At 41.0% G+C, this 16,164-nt stretch overlaps 1 protein-coding gene across 12 annotated transcripts in view; it reads left to right on the top strand.

Moving 5' to 3' along the window:
- Positions 1 to 10,681, top strand: part of FMR1 (fragile X messenger ribonucleoprotein 1) — a 36,578-nt gene extending 25,897 nt beyond the window's left edge. For 2 of the 12 annotated variants that reach the window (XM_024740157.1, XM_024740360.1), the window contains 5 exons: positions 1,158 to 1,244; positions 3,750 to 3,945; positions 5,489 to 5,671; positions 6,168 to 6,250; positions 8,057 to 10,681. In XM_024740157.1, coding sequence (XP_024595925.1) covers positions 1,158 to 1,244; positions 3,750 to 3,945; positions 5,489 to 5,671; positions 6,168 to 6,250; positions 8,057 to 8,218 — 711 coding nt within the window. In that variant the 3' untranslated portion in view covers positions 8,219 to 10,681. Of the gene's footprint in view, positions 1 to 1,157; positions 1,245 to 3,749; positions 3,946 to 4,660; positions 5,672 to 6,167; positions 6,251 to 8,056 lie in introns of those variants that run through there. The other 10 variants (XM_024740298.1, XM_024740559.1, XM_024740484.1 and 7 more) reach the window with 6 other exon arrangements.
- The last annotated feature ends 5,483 nt before the right edge of the window (positions 10,682 to 16,164 follow it).

Raw genomic sequence — 16,164 nt, forward strand, 5'->3', positions numbered from 1 at the left:
CACGGGCCTCTCACTGTTGTGACCTCTCCCGTCGCGGAACACAGGCTCTGGACATGCAGGCGCAGCAGCCACGGCTCACGGGCCCAGCCGCTCCGCGGTATGCGGGACCCTCCCGGACCGGGGCACGAACCCGTGTCCCCCGCATCGGCGGGCAGACTCTCAACCACTGGGCCACCAGGGAAGCCCTGAATGCTCTTTTTAAAAGGTTGATACTTGTAAGCTTCTTGGCTTCTCACACCTAGAAATTTCACCTAGAGAATTCTAATGTATCTACATCAAAGCGCCTGTGTGCTTTTCTTTAGTCACTTGTGAATATCAGTAACCATGTGAATTTCATCAGTAGCCGAATATTGAATTATTCTTAACTTTGAATGTCATAATTGCCAGCTATTAGTTTGCACAACTGGCCTAGGCTTCCCTATAACTGTGACAAGAAATAGTTTTTTTCTCATTTGTACTGATGGGCTAGAAGTATACATTTTTAGTCTACTCCATTTTTAAAATCTATCCTTATAATAGAGTAGTACCATAGATCAAACTTTCCTGATGATTCAGTCCTTTACTATGTTCAGAGCGCATTATGGAAGTATATTGAAATGCTAAATTTTATGCTTATGGATGTGCCTAGTTTTTTTTCCCCCCCCCACAGAATAATTACTAAGTGCATTTTAATTTCTTATTCTTCTTGTTTGTGTTTTGTTTGTACTCTGTTGACTCGGCTAGCAAAGTTGGTTTAGTTTCTACTTTTGTACCCTGGTATCTAATTTTGAATTATTTTTTAAAGAATTTGATCTAGATAAAATCTGTAGTAAATGAATTAGAGTATTTTAAAGTATTTGTTTTGTTTATGCTTCTCATGTTAAAGCTGATATAATTTTGAGTTACATAATTTATGAGTTTACCAACATTTATTAGTAGTGTTTATATCATAGTAACCTGATGCATTTAAGGGTTGCTATACTGATCTGTCCTTATACACAGTAGGTGGGTAAAATTTACCGACTACTTTTGTTTTTAGGTATTGGTTTATATTTTCAACAAACTTTCATGTACTTACTGTTTGTCAGACCCTGTGCTAGGGATTTAGTCATTATTTGCATTTTTCAGATTAATTCACCATTAATTTTATAGGATTATTGTTGCCATTTCTTTTTCAGGGTATGGTACCATTTGTTTTTGTGGGAACAAAAGACAGCATCGCTAATGCCACTGTTCTTCTGGATTATCACCTGAACTATTTAAAGGTGAGGACAGGAAGAACTTTAACGTTGAAACCTTTTGCACTAAAATATAAAAACTCCATAGTAAGTCTTAAAGCAATTTTCATACTAGCCTGTACATGATAATCAAAGACCTGTAAAAGATAATAGAAAAAAATGTTCATTTCGTTTAGCTTATTATATTCCTTCTGAAAACACAAGTCAGTTTTCCATCATTATAAAATTAAGGACCAGTATCCCAGTTCTCAAGAAACTCCCCTATTTCCCATTATTCTTCTGTTAAACCCTTATACTCACTTTAGACAATCCTGTCAAAAATACATTTCATCCCATTGATCCTTTCTAGCCCTTGTGAGTTTTTTCCAGGACAAATTTCGTGTCTGTAACACTTGCCTTTGTTGTCCCTTTTATGTCATTTATCAAGGAAATCCCAGAGTTTCATGAAGTCCTCTGTTTAAATGTTTACCCTTCGTAATTTTCTCTATACTCTGTTATTACAAAATAGAAACAATTTGTATTGTTTTATAAATGCACATTTTAGTTAGTATTTGTACGGTTATGCCTCCTCTAGCTTACAAACTGGAAAGCAGGAACCAGGAGGCTGCAAGGCGTAGCAGAAAGAGCACTGGATTGGCAATCCAGTGATTTGCTTGTGGTCTCTCTTCTGCCATGAACTAGCTCTGTGTCTATAGGCAAATCACCTCCCTAGACTAGGTGCTTTTTAAAATTTCTTTTGGCCAAATGTTCTGTAATTTGATAAAATAGAATTTCACCCATGTCACTTTTATAATTTCTTCTTTGTATCCATATGTATCAAAAATATATTGTAACTGGTACTAAATAGTATTTTTAAAGCAATCCAAGTTTCTATTTTATTTATGATGCTATCTTAATAAGAATTTTTGGCTGATTTCTTAAAGAAATAAAATTAAATAATTTATAGTTATATGTAAACAAGGAAGAGAAATAGGCACTTCTTATCATTCTTATGGTGGTCAGTTAATAATTGCAAGTGGGGAGGTTTCATCCAGCAAGGTTTGCATGGATAGGATACCCCATTGATTTGCTTATTCACTTTTGTTTTAAAGTGTGTTTTATGTGTAATCTGTTGTATGTGTTTTTCTTCACATTCTTAGCTTAAATAATTTTGAAGACCTGGAGAGTTAGGGTTGCATTGTATCAGTCCCTTGTTCTTTTGACTAATGTTCTTCCTTAGATCTTTTGATTTATTCTTCACAGTTGAGTTGAATATCTTTTTTGGTTATCAGCAGCTGTCCTGTTGTTGCCATTCTTTCCATCACCAGATCTTCCCTCGAGTGGGCTTGGCATCTCTCACCAAAAGGTGACTGCTTTGCCCCAGTGGGATAACCTGGACTACCATTCTGTGCAAGATACACCCATTCCATGAGCTCTAACTATACTTTTGGAGTAAGCCACTCACTCAGCTGCAGTCTCTTCTTTGTTCAAGTCCTCTGTAAAACAAATTCTGGTTCAGAGCACAGATGAAGCTCATCTAGTTTCTTACCTGCCCTTCTCCTGAGGCTGCCATAACCAAGATTTTAGGAACCTAGCTTTACAGAGGCTTCCCCAGTGACTGTTCATGTGGACGGTCCCTATGACGGTGTCTGCTTGACTGAGACACCCAGTGCTACTCTAGTTGTGGATCCAGTTCCCTATAGCTAGTAAATAGATGCTTATGGGTAGATTGGAAGAAGGGTTAGAATTGAGACTTCATCTGGATTTGACAGAACCCAGCATATTGGAAGCATTGTGTGTGAGGGTCTGTTAATGGACCCCAGGTGTATATTTTGATCAACTGACTATACTGTTCGTCATACTTGTTCTAGCAGAGTTGTAGTCTTTAAGAGGTTTTCAAGGCATGATATAAGATATCCAACTTGTTTTTGTCAACTATTAAATAGTTCCCCTATATAAGGAATATAAACATCTTCAGTTCATCGAAGATAATTGTTTCTTAATTGTATAGTCACGTCCAAAGACCTGCCATAGTATATGTTCTTTGAAAGCAGAAGATGGCCCAGACTCAATGTTTTGTTAATTAAGATATTAAGTGGCAAATCTATTTCAATTAAGATTATTTACAATGTGTGATTTTTAAGGTTAGCTGGTTAAACCTTAAATGTCATTTATCTGTATTCATACGTTTTAGAGTTGTTTTATTCAATATCCTGTTATCAAGAGGTCCAAAAACTAGCATATTTGTGCCTTAGCAGATCTATTGGATAATAGTGCCAAATTAAATAACTTTAAATTCTATCAGTATAATTTTAATGCTCAGTATTTTTGTTATATCTCTAATTCTGGACATCAATAATATGTTATCTATAGTAAATTTATTTTTAAGGAGACCATTCAATTTCCTGATAATTCTGTGTAACAGTGTTTACTATAAATTTAGAACTGAAATTGAAATATTTCCAGTATACTTTTTATCTGATGAAAAGGAGAAAGGTATTTTTAAGTAAAATGTCAAACTATTTTTACTGTTATCTTGTATATTTTAAATAGGAAGTAGACCAGTTGCGTTTGGAGAGATTACAAATTGATGAGCAATTGCGACAGATTGGAGCTAGTTCTAGACCACCACCAAATCGTACAGATAAGGAAAAAGGCTATGTGACTGATGATGGTCAAGGAATGGGTCGAGGTAGTAGACCTTACAGAAATAGGGGGCACGGCAGACGCGGTCCTGGATATACTTCAGGTACAAACTAAGCATTTTACTCAGTAACTTTATCTGTTCCTAGACTTAATAGCTGCTAATCTCTAATACTCATTAGAACCCCATTATAACAGTTTCTCACTACATGGTTTCCAATTCACAGTGCGTCAAATTGTGTTGCAAGAGACATAGAGTAAAAACCTGATAATAACACATAGAGTTCACAGGGCAGGTGTGAGTCTGTCCACGTTCTGACTGGGGATAAATCTGCTTAAGCCCTTGTACGTTGATGACTTTCCTAAGGCCTTTCCTGATTTTATTACTGTATAGCCAAAACTTTTTTCATTTGTGTACTGTGGCTCATTTTTCGTCAGGCATGTGCTGGTCATACTTGCTGGATGGACTGTGTAAATCAGGGGTCCGCATCCTGTGGCTCGTAAGGTGATTTTGAGTGGCATAGCCAAAGTCAGCCCTAGGCACAGTCAAGAAGTAGGCGAAGCTTCTCTTTGCCTTCTCAGCTCTTCTTTCAGCGCTTCTTTCTTCTCTCCCAGTACCTTTCATTGAACGCTGTCCCACTGCCAGTGCCTACTGTCTTTCTTGCTCAACTGTGTATCTACTATGTAACTTGCTTATGATGGTATAAGGTATAATCCATCTCACAAATATTTGCATTTCAAAAAGGAACTCTTTAAGATGGAAAAGCCTTCAAGATCCACAGGAATGAAGCTATAATGGTGAAGCTATAATTGGTCATTAGCTCCAACAGAGGAAGAGAGAGAGGTAGTAGAGCTGATATTCTGGAGTCGGGGAGAGAGACACCTACTCCTAAGGCCAACCTTGAACCTAACCCCTAATCCCTCTCCCAGCAGTCTGTTCTTTATGCTGTTGAAGTCCCCCGTCACCGTGGAGCTCTTTTCCCCACTCCCATCCCTTATGTCATTAACCCAGCCCCTCAGGCATAACAAGTTTATTACAATAAATCCTTTATAATGATCAATTATTCCAGTGGGAGTGGGAGGGAAGGTTGTGGACCACGCATCAGGCAAGCATATCCCCATTCAGCTAGGTCCAATCCCTTATCACACAAGAGACCCTTCCCTGAGATAGTAGCCATGGTGGCCACCTTTGCCACCCTCTCTGAGGTGACCAAAATGTATGCATTCCCCTCTGTGCCTGGGCCAAACCTCGTTAAAAGGAACCCTCTTTATAGAGGTTTCGTTGATCAAGGTATTGCATTTAACTGTTGTAGACAACTTTTCCTCCAGAGAGCACAGATGTTTAAAGGAGCACAGCTGTTTAATGATGTGGCATACTCAGGTTTGAACTTAGATGGCTAATAAAATCTTTTATTTTTTTTAATGAGAACCAAAAATGTTTAAAACAAAGATTACCTCAAATATTGTGGAAGCCTTCATTTTGAATTTAAGATAATCTGTTTTACAAAATGGAAGGTGATAATACTCTTTGGTGGGCTTATAAATTGGGAAGAGTAATGGATTACCCCTGAAACGTCTCTGGAAGCTTCTGTTAACCTAACTTTTTTTTTTAAGTCGGACAACGGTATATAACTTTTAACTCTCGATAGGAACTAATTCTGAAGCATCAAATGCTTCTGAAACAGAATCTGACCACAGAGATGAACTCAGTGATTGGTCATTAGCTCCAACAGAGGAAGAGAGGGAGAACTTCCTGCGCAGAGGAGACGGGCGACGGCGTGGAGGTGGAGGAAGAGGACAGGGAGGAAGAGGACGCGGAGGTGGCTTCAAAGGTACAGAGGTTTTCATTTGTCAAGAAATGAAGGTCAGTTGTAAAAGCCATCTGAAGTTCTGTGAAAAACCTTGCTGATTCAGTGATGTATTACCAAGACCCCCATTTCTCTGGTTTTGTACTGGTCACCATGGGAAAGGCTCATGCAATCGGCAATATTAGACAGCCTTCCTTTCCCTCTGGTTCACATAGAATAAATATATGAATAAACACTGATAACTAGTTTCACCTCTTCTGGTATTCTAAACATCCCAGTCTGATCATTAGCTCAGGTTGACCTGTAACAGCTGATGCAGAATTGTGATGCCTTAGAAATATTTTCTGTTCTTTGGTAGCATGCTAGGTTATTAGCCAGTGTGTAACTGGAATCACTAGGTTGTTGATCCTATGTTAGATTCTGTGGTGGATCTAAATAAATTGAGGATGTGGGAACAAAGAACTTCCAATAAGCATGTCAGAATCAGTGACCATCGAACCTTTTAAAAACGTCCCTATAGGAAACGATGATCACTCCCGAACAGATAATCGTCCGCGTAATCCAAGAGAGGCTAAAGGAAGAGCCGCAGATGGATCCCTCCAGGTAAACCTGTGTGCCTCTTTCCATCTAAATTGTTTGAGTTACAGTACTTTGAGATGTATGAGTTTATTTTACTTGATTTTTAAGCGTGTTCAAAGGTTGTGAATTTGGTACATTGAAATATTTTCCTTTCAACACTACATTTGTGGGCAGTCTTAGTCCTTTGCGACAAGTACACAAAGAAGATTTCTCGAGAGAATATGCAGTCTCAGTATTTCTGAAGACTTTGCAGCCTCAGTGTGACTTCAATACCACATTGGTGGTCCAACCGCCCCCCCACCAAAAAACGGCCCTGTGGGTCCCTCCTCCCCTGAGTTGCTTGGATAGAGTGTCCTCTTTGAGTGGAAAGTAAGGGGAAAAAGGTGTCTGGCTCAAGGGTAATAATCATGATACACAGGGCTGATGACACTCAGCTGGTACTTGCTGAATCAGTCAGCTGCTTATATACAGCCAGCCTCTATTCTGAGAACCCCATCTCAAGTGGTAATCACCTGTGCCGAACCCATTGTTAAGTAATTTGGAAATTACCCCTGAGCGTGTCCAGACAGACACCTTTGCTGAGTGCTCTGTGTGTGTTTTATCTTACTTAATCTTTCAGCAGCCCCCTGAAGTGTAAAAAGTTTTATTATTCTGTTTTATAGGTGAGTAAACTGATGTTTAGAAAGATTGAATCACATAGATGGCATACGGTAGAGTGATATTTGAATACTGGTATCTAATTCCCAGAACCCATGTTCTCTTCTGCTTTAATTCTGAAGACTTAATCCAAGTAGTTAGGGTTCCTTCATGCCTATGGATTGGTTTGGGACCAATACCTAAGATTAGTGAGAGATGATTTTTAAGGGCAGAAACTCCATGATGGAGTATTTCTTAGAATTCATAGTGGTTGTAAGTAGGTGTTAACCGTTGGCTGGTTCTTAAGGACCAGCATAGAAAAGACCTTAGACGTAGATAGAGATCGATGAAATAATGCACACACATGTGCCTTACAGAGATGTAAGGCATTTATGTACCAGTTTTATAATTACGCTCTTCACAACCCAACAGTTAAAACAGTCACCCAGGACCAACACTTAAACACGCTTTGAAATTACAGCAAACCATTTTGGGATTATATGTCACATTTGTACTTGAAGCAGATCAATATTTGTAATTGTTTTAGGCCCATTTGTCAATATTATCTTCCTTTTGTACAGCATCTAGAAGTCTATTTAGCAGTGTTTAAGTGTTCAGTGTTGGCACTTAAAATATTGCATAAATCTCAGAATATTATTTTTTAAATTGTATTCATCTCTACACTCTTCCTGGGATTCCAGTTCTTCCACACATTAGTGTCTTCAAATTTCCCTGTACCATTCTTATTCTTCAGAGTTCAAGTTGTATGATCATCTGACTTGCCTTACTGAAGGCAAGTAAGTAGCCTTACTGAAGCTACTAGAAACCAACGCTCGTATTTTTTTTATTGTAAGACAGTGAGAGCCCTCAGTGTAAGGAAACTTAATTATACTCATGATAGACATAAAGATGTCAACTAAAGCTTAGAAAAAGACATGGTAGGATTGTGAGTTTTTATCTAACTTTGGACACAGTGAGATGACCAGTGTGTTCCAGTTAAAGAAGAGTGTTTTAAAATCAGAAACCAAATAAAGATCCTACCTGACCATAATTTCTTGCACTTCTTCTATTCTCACCCCCATATCCCCCTTTTAAGATGTGGAATTTACCCTTCGGGCTTAAATTTCTCATCAGGCCAATTACAGATTACAGTAGGATATGGTCTGTGTATATAACAACTGTAACTTGTTTTAGATCAGAGTTGACTGCAATAATGAAAGGAGTGTCCACACTAAAACATTACAGAATACCTCCGGTGAAGGTAACCGGCTGCGTACGGGTAAAGATCGTAACCAGAAGAAGGAAAAGCCAGACAGCGTGGATGGTCAGCAACCACTTGTGAATGGAGTACCCTAAACGGCATAATTCTGGAGTTATATTCCCTATACCATTTCCGTAATTCTTATTCCATATTAGAAACTTTGTTAGGCCAAAGACAAATAGTAGGCAAGGTGGCACAGGGCATGAAATGAACACCAGTTCTGTTAAGAATTTTATTTTTTGTCATATTGGCCATAAGCAACAGTTTTCAGATTTGCACAGAGAAACAGATCTTAAAATTTTGAAACATTACTTTTTTTTTTTTTTTGTGGTACGCGGGCCTCTCACTGTCGTGGCCTCTCCTGTTGTGGAGCACAGGCTCCGGATGCGCAGGCTCAGCGGCCATGGCTCACGGGCCCAGCCGCTCCGTGGCATGTGAGATCTTCCCGGACCAGGGCACGAACCCGTGTCCCCCGCATCGGCAGGCGGACTCTCAACCACTGCACCACCAGAGAAGCCCCCGAAACATTACTTTTAAGTAATTAAGTATACTTAGCACTTCAGGACAGGATTTTCTTTTGGTTTATTTTTTAAATACCAAGCAGTGGTATTCTTTCTTAATTTGGACCGTTACCCTGCATTGGGTGATAACTCACTGGTACATTTCAGTTTTTCTGAATAAATAGCATTTATGGTAATCATATTACACTTCTGTTTTCAGTCTCATACGGAAGGCCAATGACATTTCATGTCCTGTGTCAGTTTATGTTTTGGTCCACTTTTCCAGTATTTTAGTGGACCCTGAGATGTGTGTGATGTGACGTTTGTCATTTTCATTAGCAAAAAAAAAAGTTGTATGATCTGTGCCTTTTTTATATCTTGGCAGGTAGGAATATTATATTTGGATGCAGAGTTCAGGGAAGATAAGTTGGAAACACTAAATGTTAAAAGATGTAGCAAACCCTGTCAAACATTAGTACTTTATAGAAGAATGCATGCTTTCCATATTTTTTTTTCTTACATAAACATCAGGTTAGGCAGTATAAAGAATAAGACTTGTTTTTGTTTTTGTTTTGTTGCACTGAAGTTTGACAAATAGTGTTATTGAGAGGGATGTGTAATTTTTCTATATAGACAGGAGAAGAAATAACTGTCTTTGCATTTGAGAGAGGCTAAAACATTTTCAGCTAGGAGCAAATCTGCCTGGTCAAAAGTTAGTAGGATATGCCTTCTCTTTGGCCTGATGACCAGTTTTAAATTAGAGCTGCTTTTATTGTCCGCCCCATGTTTTGTGAAGTTCTTCATACTTTAATTTCAAGCTTATCTGGGGGAGGTAGGAAGGTCATTTCCATGTGTGCATAATAACCCTGTGAAGTACGGGCACTTTGTCAACTTTGAAATATTAGGTCCAAGTGTGTAAGCAGAATTGGAAAGCAGACTAGGGTTGGTTAACAAATGATACTTTTTTCCTTTAGTTTTTTGACGTGTTGGATTTTGGGTTTGAGTCTCTCTTTTTTTTTTTTTTTCTTTTGAACAAGATTTACAGAGGAAAAATATGTGAAGGACCTTCACTCTAAGATGTTATATTTTTCTTAAAAAATAACTCCAAGTAGGGGTACCACTGAATCTGTACAGAGCCGTACAAACCGAAGTTCTGCCTCTGATGTATTTTGTGGGTTTGTTTCTTTGAATTTTCATTTTACGGTTACTTTTCCTTGCATACAAATAAGCATATAAAAATGGCAACAAACTGCACATGATTTCAAGAATATTAAAAAGTCTTTTAAAAGTATTGCCAAACATTAATGTTGATTTCTAGTTATTTATTCTGGGAATGTATAGTATTTGAAAACAGAAATTGGTACCTTGCACACATCATCTGTAAGCTGTTTGGTTTAAAATACTGTAGATAATTAACCAAGGTAGAATGACCTTGTAATGTAACTGCTCTTGGGCAATATTCTCTGTACATATTAGCAACAACAGATTGGATTTTATGTTGACATTTGTTTGGTTATAGTGCAATATATTTTGTATGCAAGCAGTTTCAATAAAGTTTGATCTTCCTCTGCTAAATTGACGTTGATGCAATCCTTACAAATGATTGCTTTTAAAATTTTAAGATAGGAAAAGAAATCTATAAAGCGTTCTGTTACAAAATGTAACTGTATTACCATTGGAAATTTCACATGTCATAGGAAGTTAGCCGTTATCTACCAACTTTCAAGAACTTGATCTTGTTTAATAAGGTGAAAAAAGTCAACAAAATGGTACAGAAGCACATTGTGCCATTACAATATGCACTAAGTCTCTTTTTTACAAAGGCTGAATTCAGCAAGGCGCTAACTTGCTTAAATGTGAATTACTAACTTCTAAAACTGTAATTTGAGTCACATGTTTTCAAACGGAGTTGGAGTTTATTCATATTACAATATTTGTGTGCTAAACGTGTATGTTTTTCAGTTCAAAGTCATGATGTTTTTAAAATCTTATTAAAGTTTCAAAAATCTGAAGATTGTTTATCTAGATGTAAATTTTTATTAAAAAGTTGCACTTATGAAAAAGCAAAAAATTAGTCTGACAGATGTTTGCTCCTGGTCTTAAATTTCTAAAAATAACAAAAATTAACGATGGGGGGAGGTATTAATCATGCAAAGCATACATTATGCCTTGCAAATAATCTTTTATGTGCCCTTAAAAAGCAGAAAAGTAGATATTTGAAAATAATTCTACATATCCCCAGTTAGAGAATTTGAACACATTAATTACACAGGATGCTACTAAACCGTGTGAAACACATACTCCTGTCTGAGCACACATAAACTTACCTTGCCATTTGGAAAATATTAAATATGTCTATTTTGAAAAATAGCAGCCATCCTCAAGTAACTTTGTTGGGTTTTCCTGGTTTCGCATTTCAGTGCTTGCTACACGTGGACAACCTATTGGTGGCAGCAGGCTTGAGACTCAACTTGGCTCACTCAGAGGCATTTCTCCCATCTGACCATGATCATCCCGTTCCTGGTGGTTAGGAATATAGTGCCTTTTAGAGTCAATATACCGATTTGATCACTTTTGAGCCAGTTTGGTTCATGGCCATAAATAGCATCTTTCCCTCATGACCCTCTGATGCCTCTGATAAGCAGTTATTCTGAAATAGCCATTACCAGATGCTAGTCTTGATTGCTCAGAAGGCTTAATGTGTACCAGTATTTAAATTTTGATCGTCTTTCCCTGTGTGGGTTTATCTAGGGCTGTTTAAAAATTTTATTGGGGTCTATTTAGAGATTTACTTTCCATTTCTCTCAGAACTTTCCATGAAGAAACGGGGAAATCTGTATTTTATGCTGATGAGTTCTATGTTAATGGGACAGGCATTAAAAGTCTTTGCAAGTTGCACTTGCTAAATGATTAAAGATAGGCTTCAAAACTAAGTGCCTAAAGGTCTTCCCACCAATTTCTATATACCATATGCTTGATTACAGGTCCAAAACTGGAAGGAAGATGTAAGTGTCAACAAAAGATGGTTACATGCAATCCTGAGAACCTGGGGTATATCATCATTATTCAGTATCATACAGAATATAGATGGTTTATGGTAAGAGGAGAAAAAAAATTCCAGTGTTATTTTTGGTAAATACTAAGGCGTCTTTGTCAGATTTCCTTGGAGATCAAAACCTGTAAGGTATTACATCATAGAACAGAGTACTAGTGCTCAAGGAATATATATCATTAAAAGTTGCAAGTGCAGCATGCATACTACGTGATAAAAAGGAACCTAAGGAATTACGCTGTGAAGAGGGAGGAATCAGGAGGTAGATCCCACACTTGACCGGGCCGTAGACTAGCTCGGTGGTTGCTGGAAGAGTCATGTCACCTCTCCAAGTTCCAGTTTCTTCATGGGTTAAGTAAGTGGTTGCTAAGGTATCCTAACTCCAAAGTCGTATATGCATTAAGAAGGTATTCATGTTCTATATGGAGAAAACTACAGAGTAATTGTTAACGAAGCACCCACCTGATTTCATCTGGTTCTCATTAAATATTTAGTGAACATTCACTATATAGCAGGCACTTCACAGGCTTCTTGGGGATAGAGATAATATTTCAGGCCTTCAAGAAGCTCAGTGTCGAGTGGGAGAGCTCAGTGAGTCAGTGGGCAGTTCCAGCACATGGTACAGTAAGTACTAAGATGCACAGGGTGAGGTGGGAGCACATAGAAACAACCCAAATTGGGTTGTTCAGTGTGGCTAGGCCACGGAATTTGAGGTAGAGAGTGAGAGAGGTGAGACGAGAGATACGGCCAAGGAAGGCCTACGTGCCATGTTAGAGGTTTGGCTTTCGGGCGCCTTTGAAGGGTTTTAAACGAGATCAGATTTACACTTGAAGAGTGTGGAGGGACAGGCAGGTTTGCCCACCACTCCAGGAGCCTCTGTCAGGTCGCCTGGAACCACCTAGCAGGAGGGACTGGACCCACATCCAACTTCCTGGAAGTTCCTCTGCCCCACAGTCCAAATCCAGCTTCCCAAAGGTCACAGGTGCTAGCAGGCTGTGTTCCCAGACAGCTCCCCTGACAGCTGGCATTTGAGCCCTGGTTTGATCCTCTGCCTGCAAGGCCACCACCATCAGCGTTGCCCTGTGGAAAGGTAGACTCCCAGGGAAGATACACCTTCCCCTGGAGCCCAGCCCCAGGGATGCAGCACGCGGGGGCCCGGCCTTTGCATGTGTCTCTGCGGGAGAGAATGGGCGTCCACGTGCCTCTTCTTCCTGACCCTTACTGGTAATTTTCCCTCATTAAAACCTTCCCCTCTTGCATGCTGGTGTGCTGTTTGCCTTCACCCACCGAGTCACACAGATCGTGCCCCACATGAGTGCCCCACATGAGGCAAACTCCACTTGGCCTTTGGGAAACTGCAAAAGGGATCAACTAAGCCATACGAGGGCTGCACAACACCCCTCCTAGGGCTAGTGGTGGGAGGCCTAGCTGAGCTGAGATCGCTGGTGAACATGTTGTTTCGGCCTTGGTCTAGGGCCATACCATATGCCACAGAGGCTCTGGAAAGTCCTCCATGTGAGGCAGATAGAGACTCTTCCATCCCTTGGCCCTCCCTACAAGTTAGTCAGCCCTGTGAGCCCTAAGGGAAAAGAAGTTGACAGAAAAGAGCCCTTGGTCTCAAGTGCCGCTGGAACAGCAGATGCAACCTAACCTCAGACATGAAACCTGGCACTGTGCAGTGTACCGCCCAGGGGCTCATTAGGCAGAGGGTGAGGGATTGAGGTCCAGACTGAGGGGCTTCAAAACACAGGGAACTGGACTCCCAACAATAGTCACAGCAGTCCCATGAGGCTTGAACGCTTGCGTGATGAAGAAGCTACACCCGTGAGGTAAGTGGCACTGAATGGCCAGCATTTGAGGTTTACCACCAGATTTCCATTTGCTGAATGAATTGGCTAGTCCAGCCAATGGGGAGAGAGCACATGTGCCTGCCCTGGGCTTGCATCGGATGCTCGGGGAAATCAGATTCACGTAGCCACAAAGAGGAGACTTCCCTACTGAGGTTGCAGCTGCTTTGAGGCACGTTGGCACTATAGACCGACGGTATGAAAATCCTGGGCGTCAGGGATAACTTGCGAGCAAGTGACCTTAATTCAGAGAACGCTGGAGAAGCCAGTGGGATCTTACATGAGCAGGACGTCCCTAACTTTGCTGCTTCTACCCGGGAGTGAGGGATGGGATAATCCTTCCGGTGCTGATTTAGGCCCCACCCAAAAGAGGAAGAGGAGATAAGGGGCCCTGTAAAAGTTGCCCCAGGACCCAGCAAAAATGAAAAGACCCGAGGCGAACAACTCCAACTCCAGGCGTCCTTCTGAGGCTCCCTCAGGCAGCACTGTTATGGCTCTGGGCCTTAAACAAAGGGATTGCTAAGGAAGGAGAGATGGGAAAAACCAAGAGGGTGGTCAGCTGATAAACAACCCGACTCACTCTAAAGAGGTTGCAGAGAGGAGGTAGGGGTGCAGGAAACAAAAATGATTTTTGAGCGGGCATCAAGGAGACCCCTATGGAGAGCTGACGCAAGGAGATCCTGGGTGATGAAGGCCGTTAGTTTTCCCCACTACCTGGACAGCAAGTCTCCAAAGCCGCCTCCTGTGTCCTGGGAGAAGGGTGCAGGGGAGGAAGCGAAGCAGTTAAGCACACATTAATGCAGTTAGAATGAGACTCCCCAGCCCCACAGGCCTTTGTGCTACCCAGGAGACTGATTTTCTAGCCCGACTGCTAGAGGGCCCTTCAATCCAGATTTGAGTCCCCTCAAGAGCAAACGGCCTGGGGGCCAGTCCTCTGCCCTCGTCATAGGGATTGCTGAGTTTGTGCCCTAGTCCATGTCTTCCGGAACATAGGTGCAGGGAGGATTCTGCAGACCTGCCAGCCACTGGAGCCCAAGGAGCTGTCGGTCTTGGACCCGATGGGTCCACAGTAAGTTTCTCTGGCAGGATTTGAGACTGGTTTTACTTAAACCCAGAGACTTGGCAGAGTTGCTTCAGATGCCATTGGCCCCTTTGATGGGACCGTGCTCATGGTCCCTTTGTCAGACTGCAGGATTGGTACAGACATGCTGGGTTCCCTCAACCCAGCACAGTACCCTCATCTGCCGGGTGGGTGTGGTCATCGCCATCCCTCCTGGTGACCACAGAGCCTCTTGTATTTTCAAAGCCTGCCGGGATTGTGCAGCTGAAACAGTATCAAGTACCAGTAGGTGAGAAAGACAACCCGCAAGGCTTATTCCGTTGCCAGGAGGCAGTGGTAGCACATACTACCTTCCAACTCCCAGCCTGTGTAGCCAGTGAGTAAAGCCAGTGTCTGTGGCCCCTGATTGCAGATCATTGTAGCTTTAATAGTGGCCGCCATGTCACTCAAAGCACTTGATATACCAGTAGGTGACTGAACTGACTGCATCCATTACTGGCACTCAGTATGTGGCCGGCAGCTGCACTGTCCGGGCCTTCAGCCACTAGCCACATGTAGCTGCTGAGCGATCAAAGGCTAGTCTGAATTGAGATGTGCAATTCTCAGTGTATTTAGAATGCATGTATTTAGAACGGATTTTGAAGACTTAGTTTGAGAAAAAGAATGAAAAATACCTATTTTTTATATTTAAGTGCTGAAGTGTTAATATTTTGGATCTATTGGGTTAACTGAGCCATGTTAGTAAAATTAGTTATACCTGTCTCTTTTTACCTTTTTTTTAATATAGTGACTACTAGGAAATTTAAAATTACGCGTGTGGCTCACATTATACTACTCTTGGACAGAATAGCCCTAGACATTGCTCACGTTCCTTGCTCTAGATTTCTCCAGGAAGAAAAAACAAAATTATTTTGTTTTCACTTGGCAGAGCAGGGAGCTCACTTTTACTGTCCTACCTCAGGCATGTCGAACTTCCCCAGCAATACTGCAATATATCAATAATACGTTGGGAAAGCCCATTCCATTCCACTGATGACAGTTTCCATAGTGGCGCCCAGAGGAAGCTTTTCACCATAATGCGTGCTCTCTAAGCGCAAGTGGCAGGGCCTTGAATGAAGGTAGAAATCGGAGCCAGGCCACTGGAGTGCGTAAGTTGGGGGCTATCTGAGCAGCAGCCCAAAGAGATATTCCACAAGCTAATAAGGAAAAACTGCTGACCTTTCAAACACTAACTACACAGAAGGAGCCCTTATCGCCTGTTTGGCCTCTTCGGGTATTAGAGGCAGCACATCCTGCACATAGGAATGTTACTCAAGAATCTGTAAGTCACCAGACGGGTAGCCAGATTCGATTGGGGACCCCAGCAGTAAGCAGCCACAGAAGCAATGAAACAATACCAGCTCCGCCCCGCCCCCAACTCATTCTGATCCCTTGGAGTTTTAATTATCTGTGACCAGTCTCACATCTGATGTCTCTTGACAAGAAGACTGCCAATATTGGGGGTGGGTCATCTCACCACTACTGGATGGTACATGCGTTGTGAATGACAATTATTGGCCCTGTTGGGGACAGATTATCTCAC

The sequence above is a fragment of the Neophocaena asiaeorientalis genome, unplaced genomic scaffold (assembly GCF_003031525.2).
Source record: "Neophocaena asiaeorientalis asiaeorientalis breed wild unplaced genomic scaffold, Neophocaena_asiaeorientalis_V1.1 scaffold981, whole genome shotgun sequence".
Classification (NCBI taxonomy): domain Eukaryota; kingdom Metazoa; phylum Chordata; class Mammalia; order Artiodactyla; family Phocoenidae; genus Neophocaena; species Neophocaena asiaeorientalis.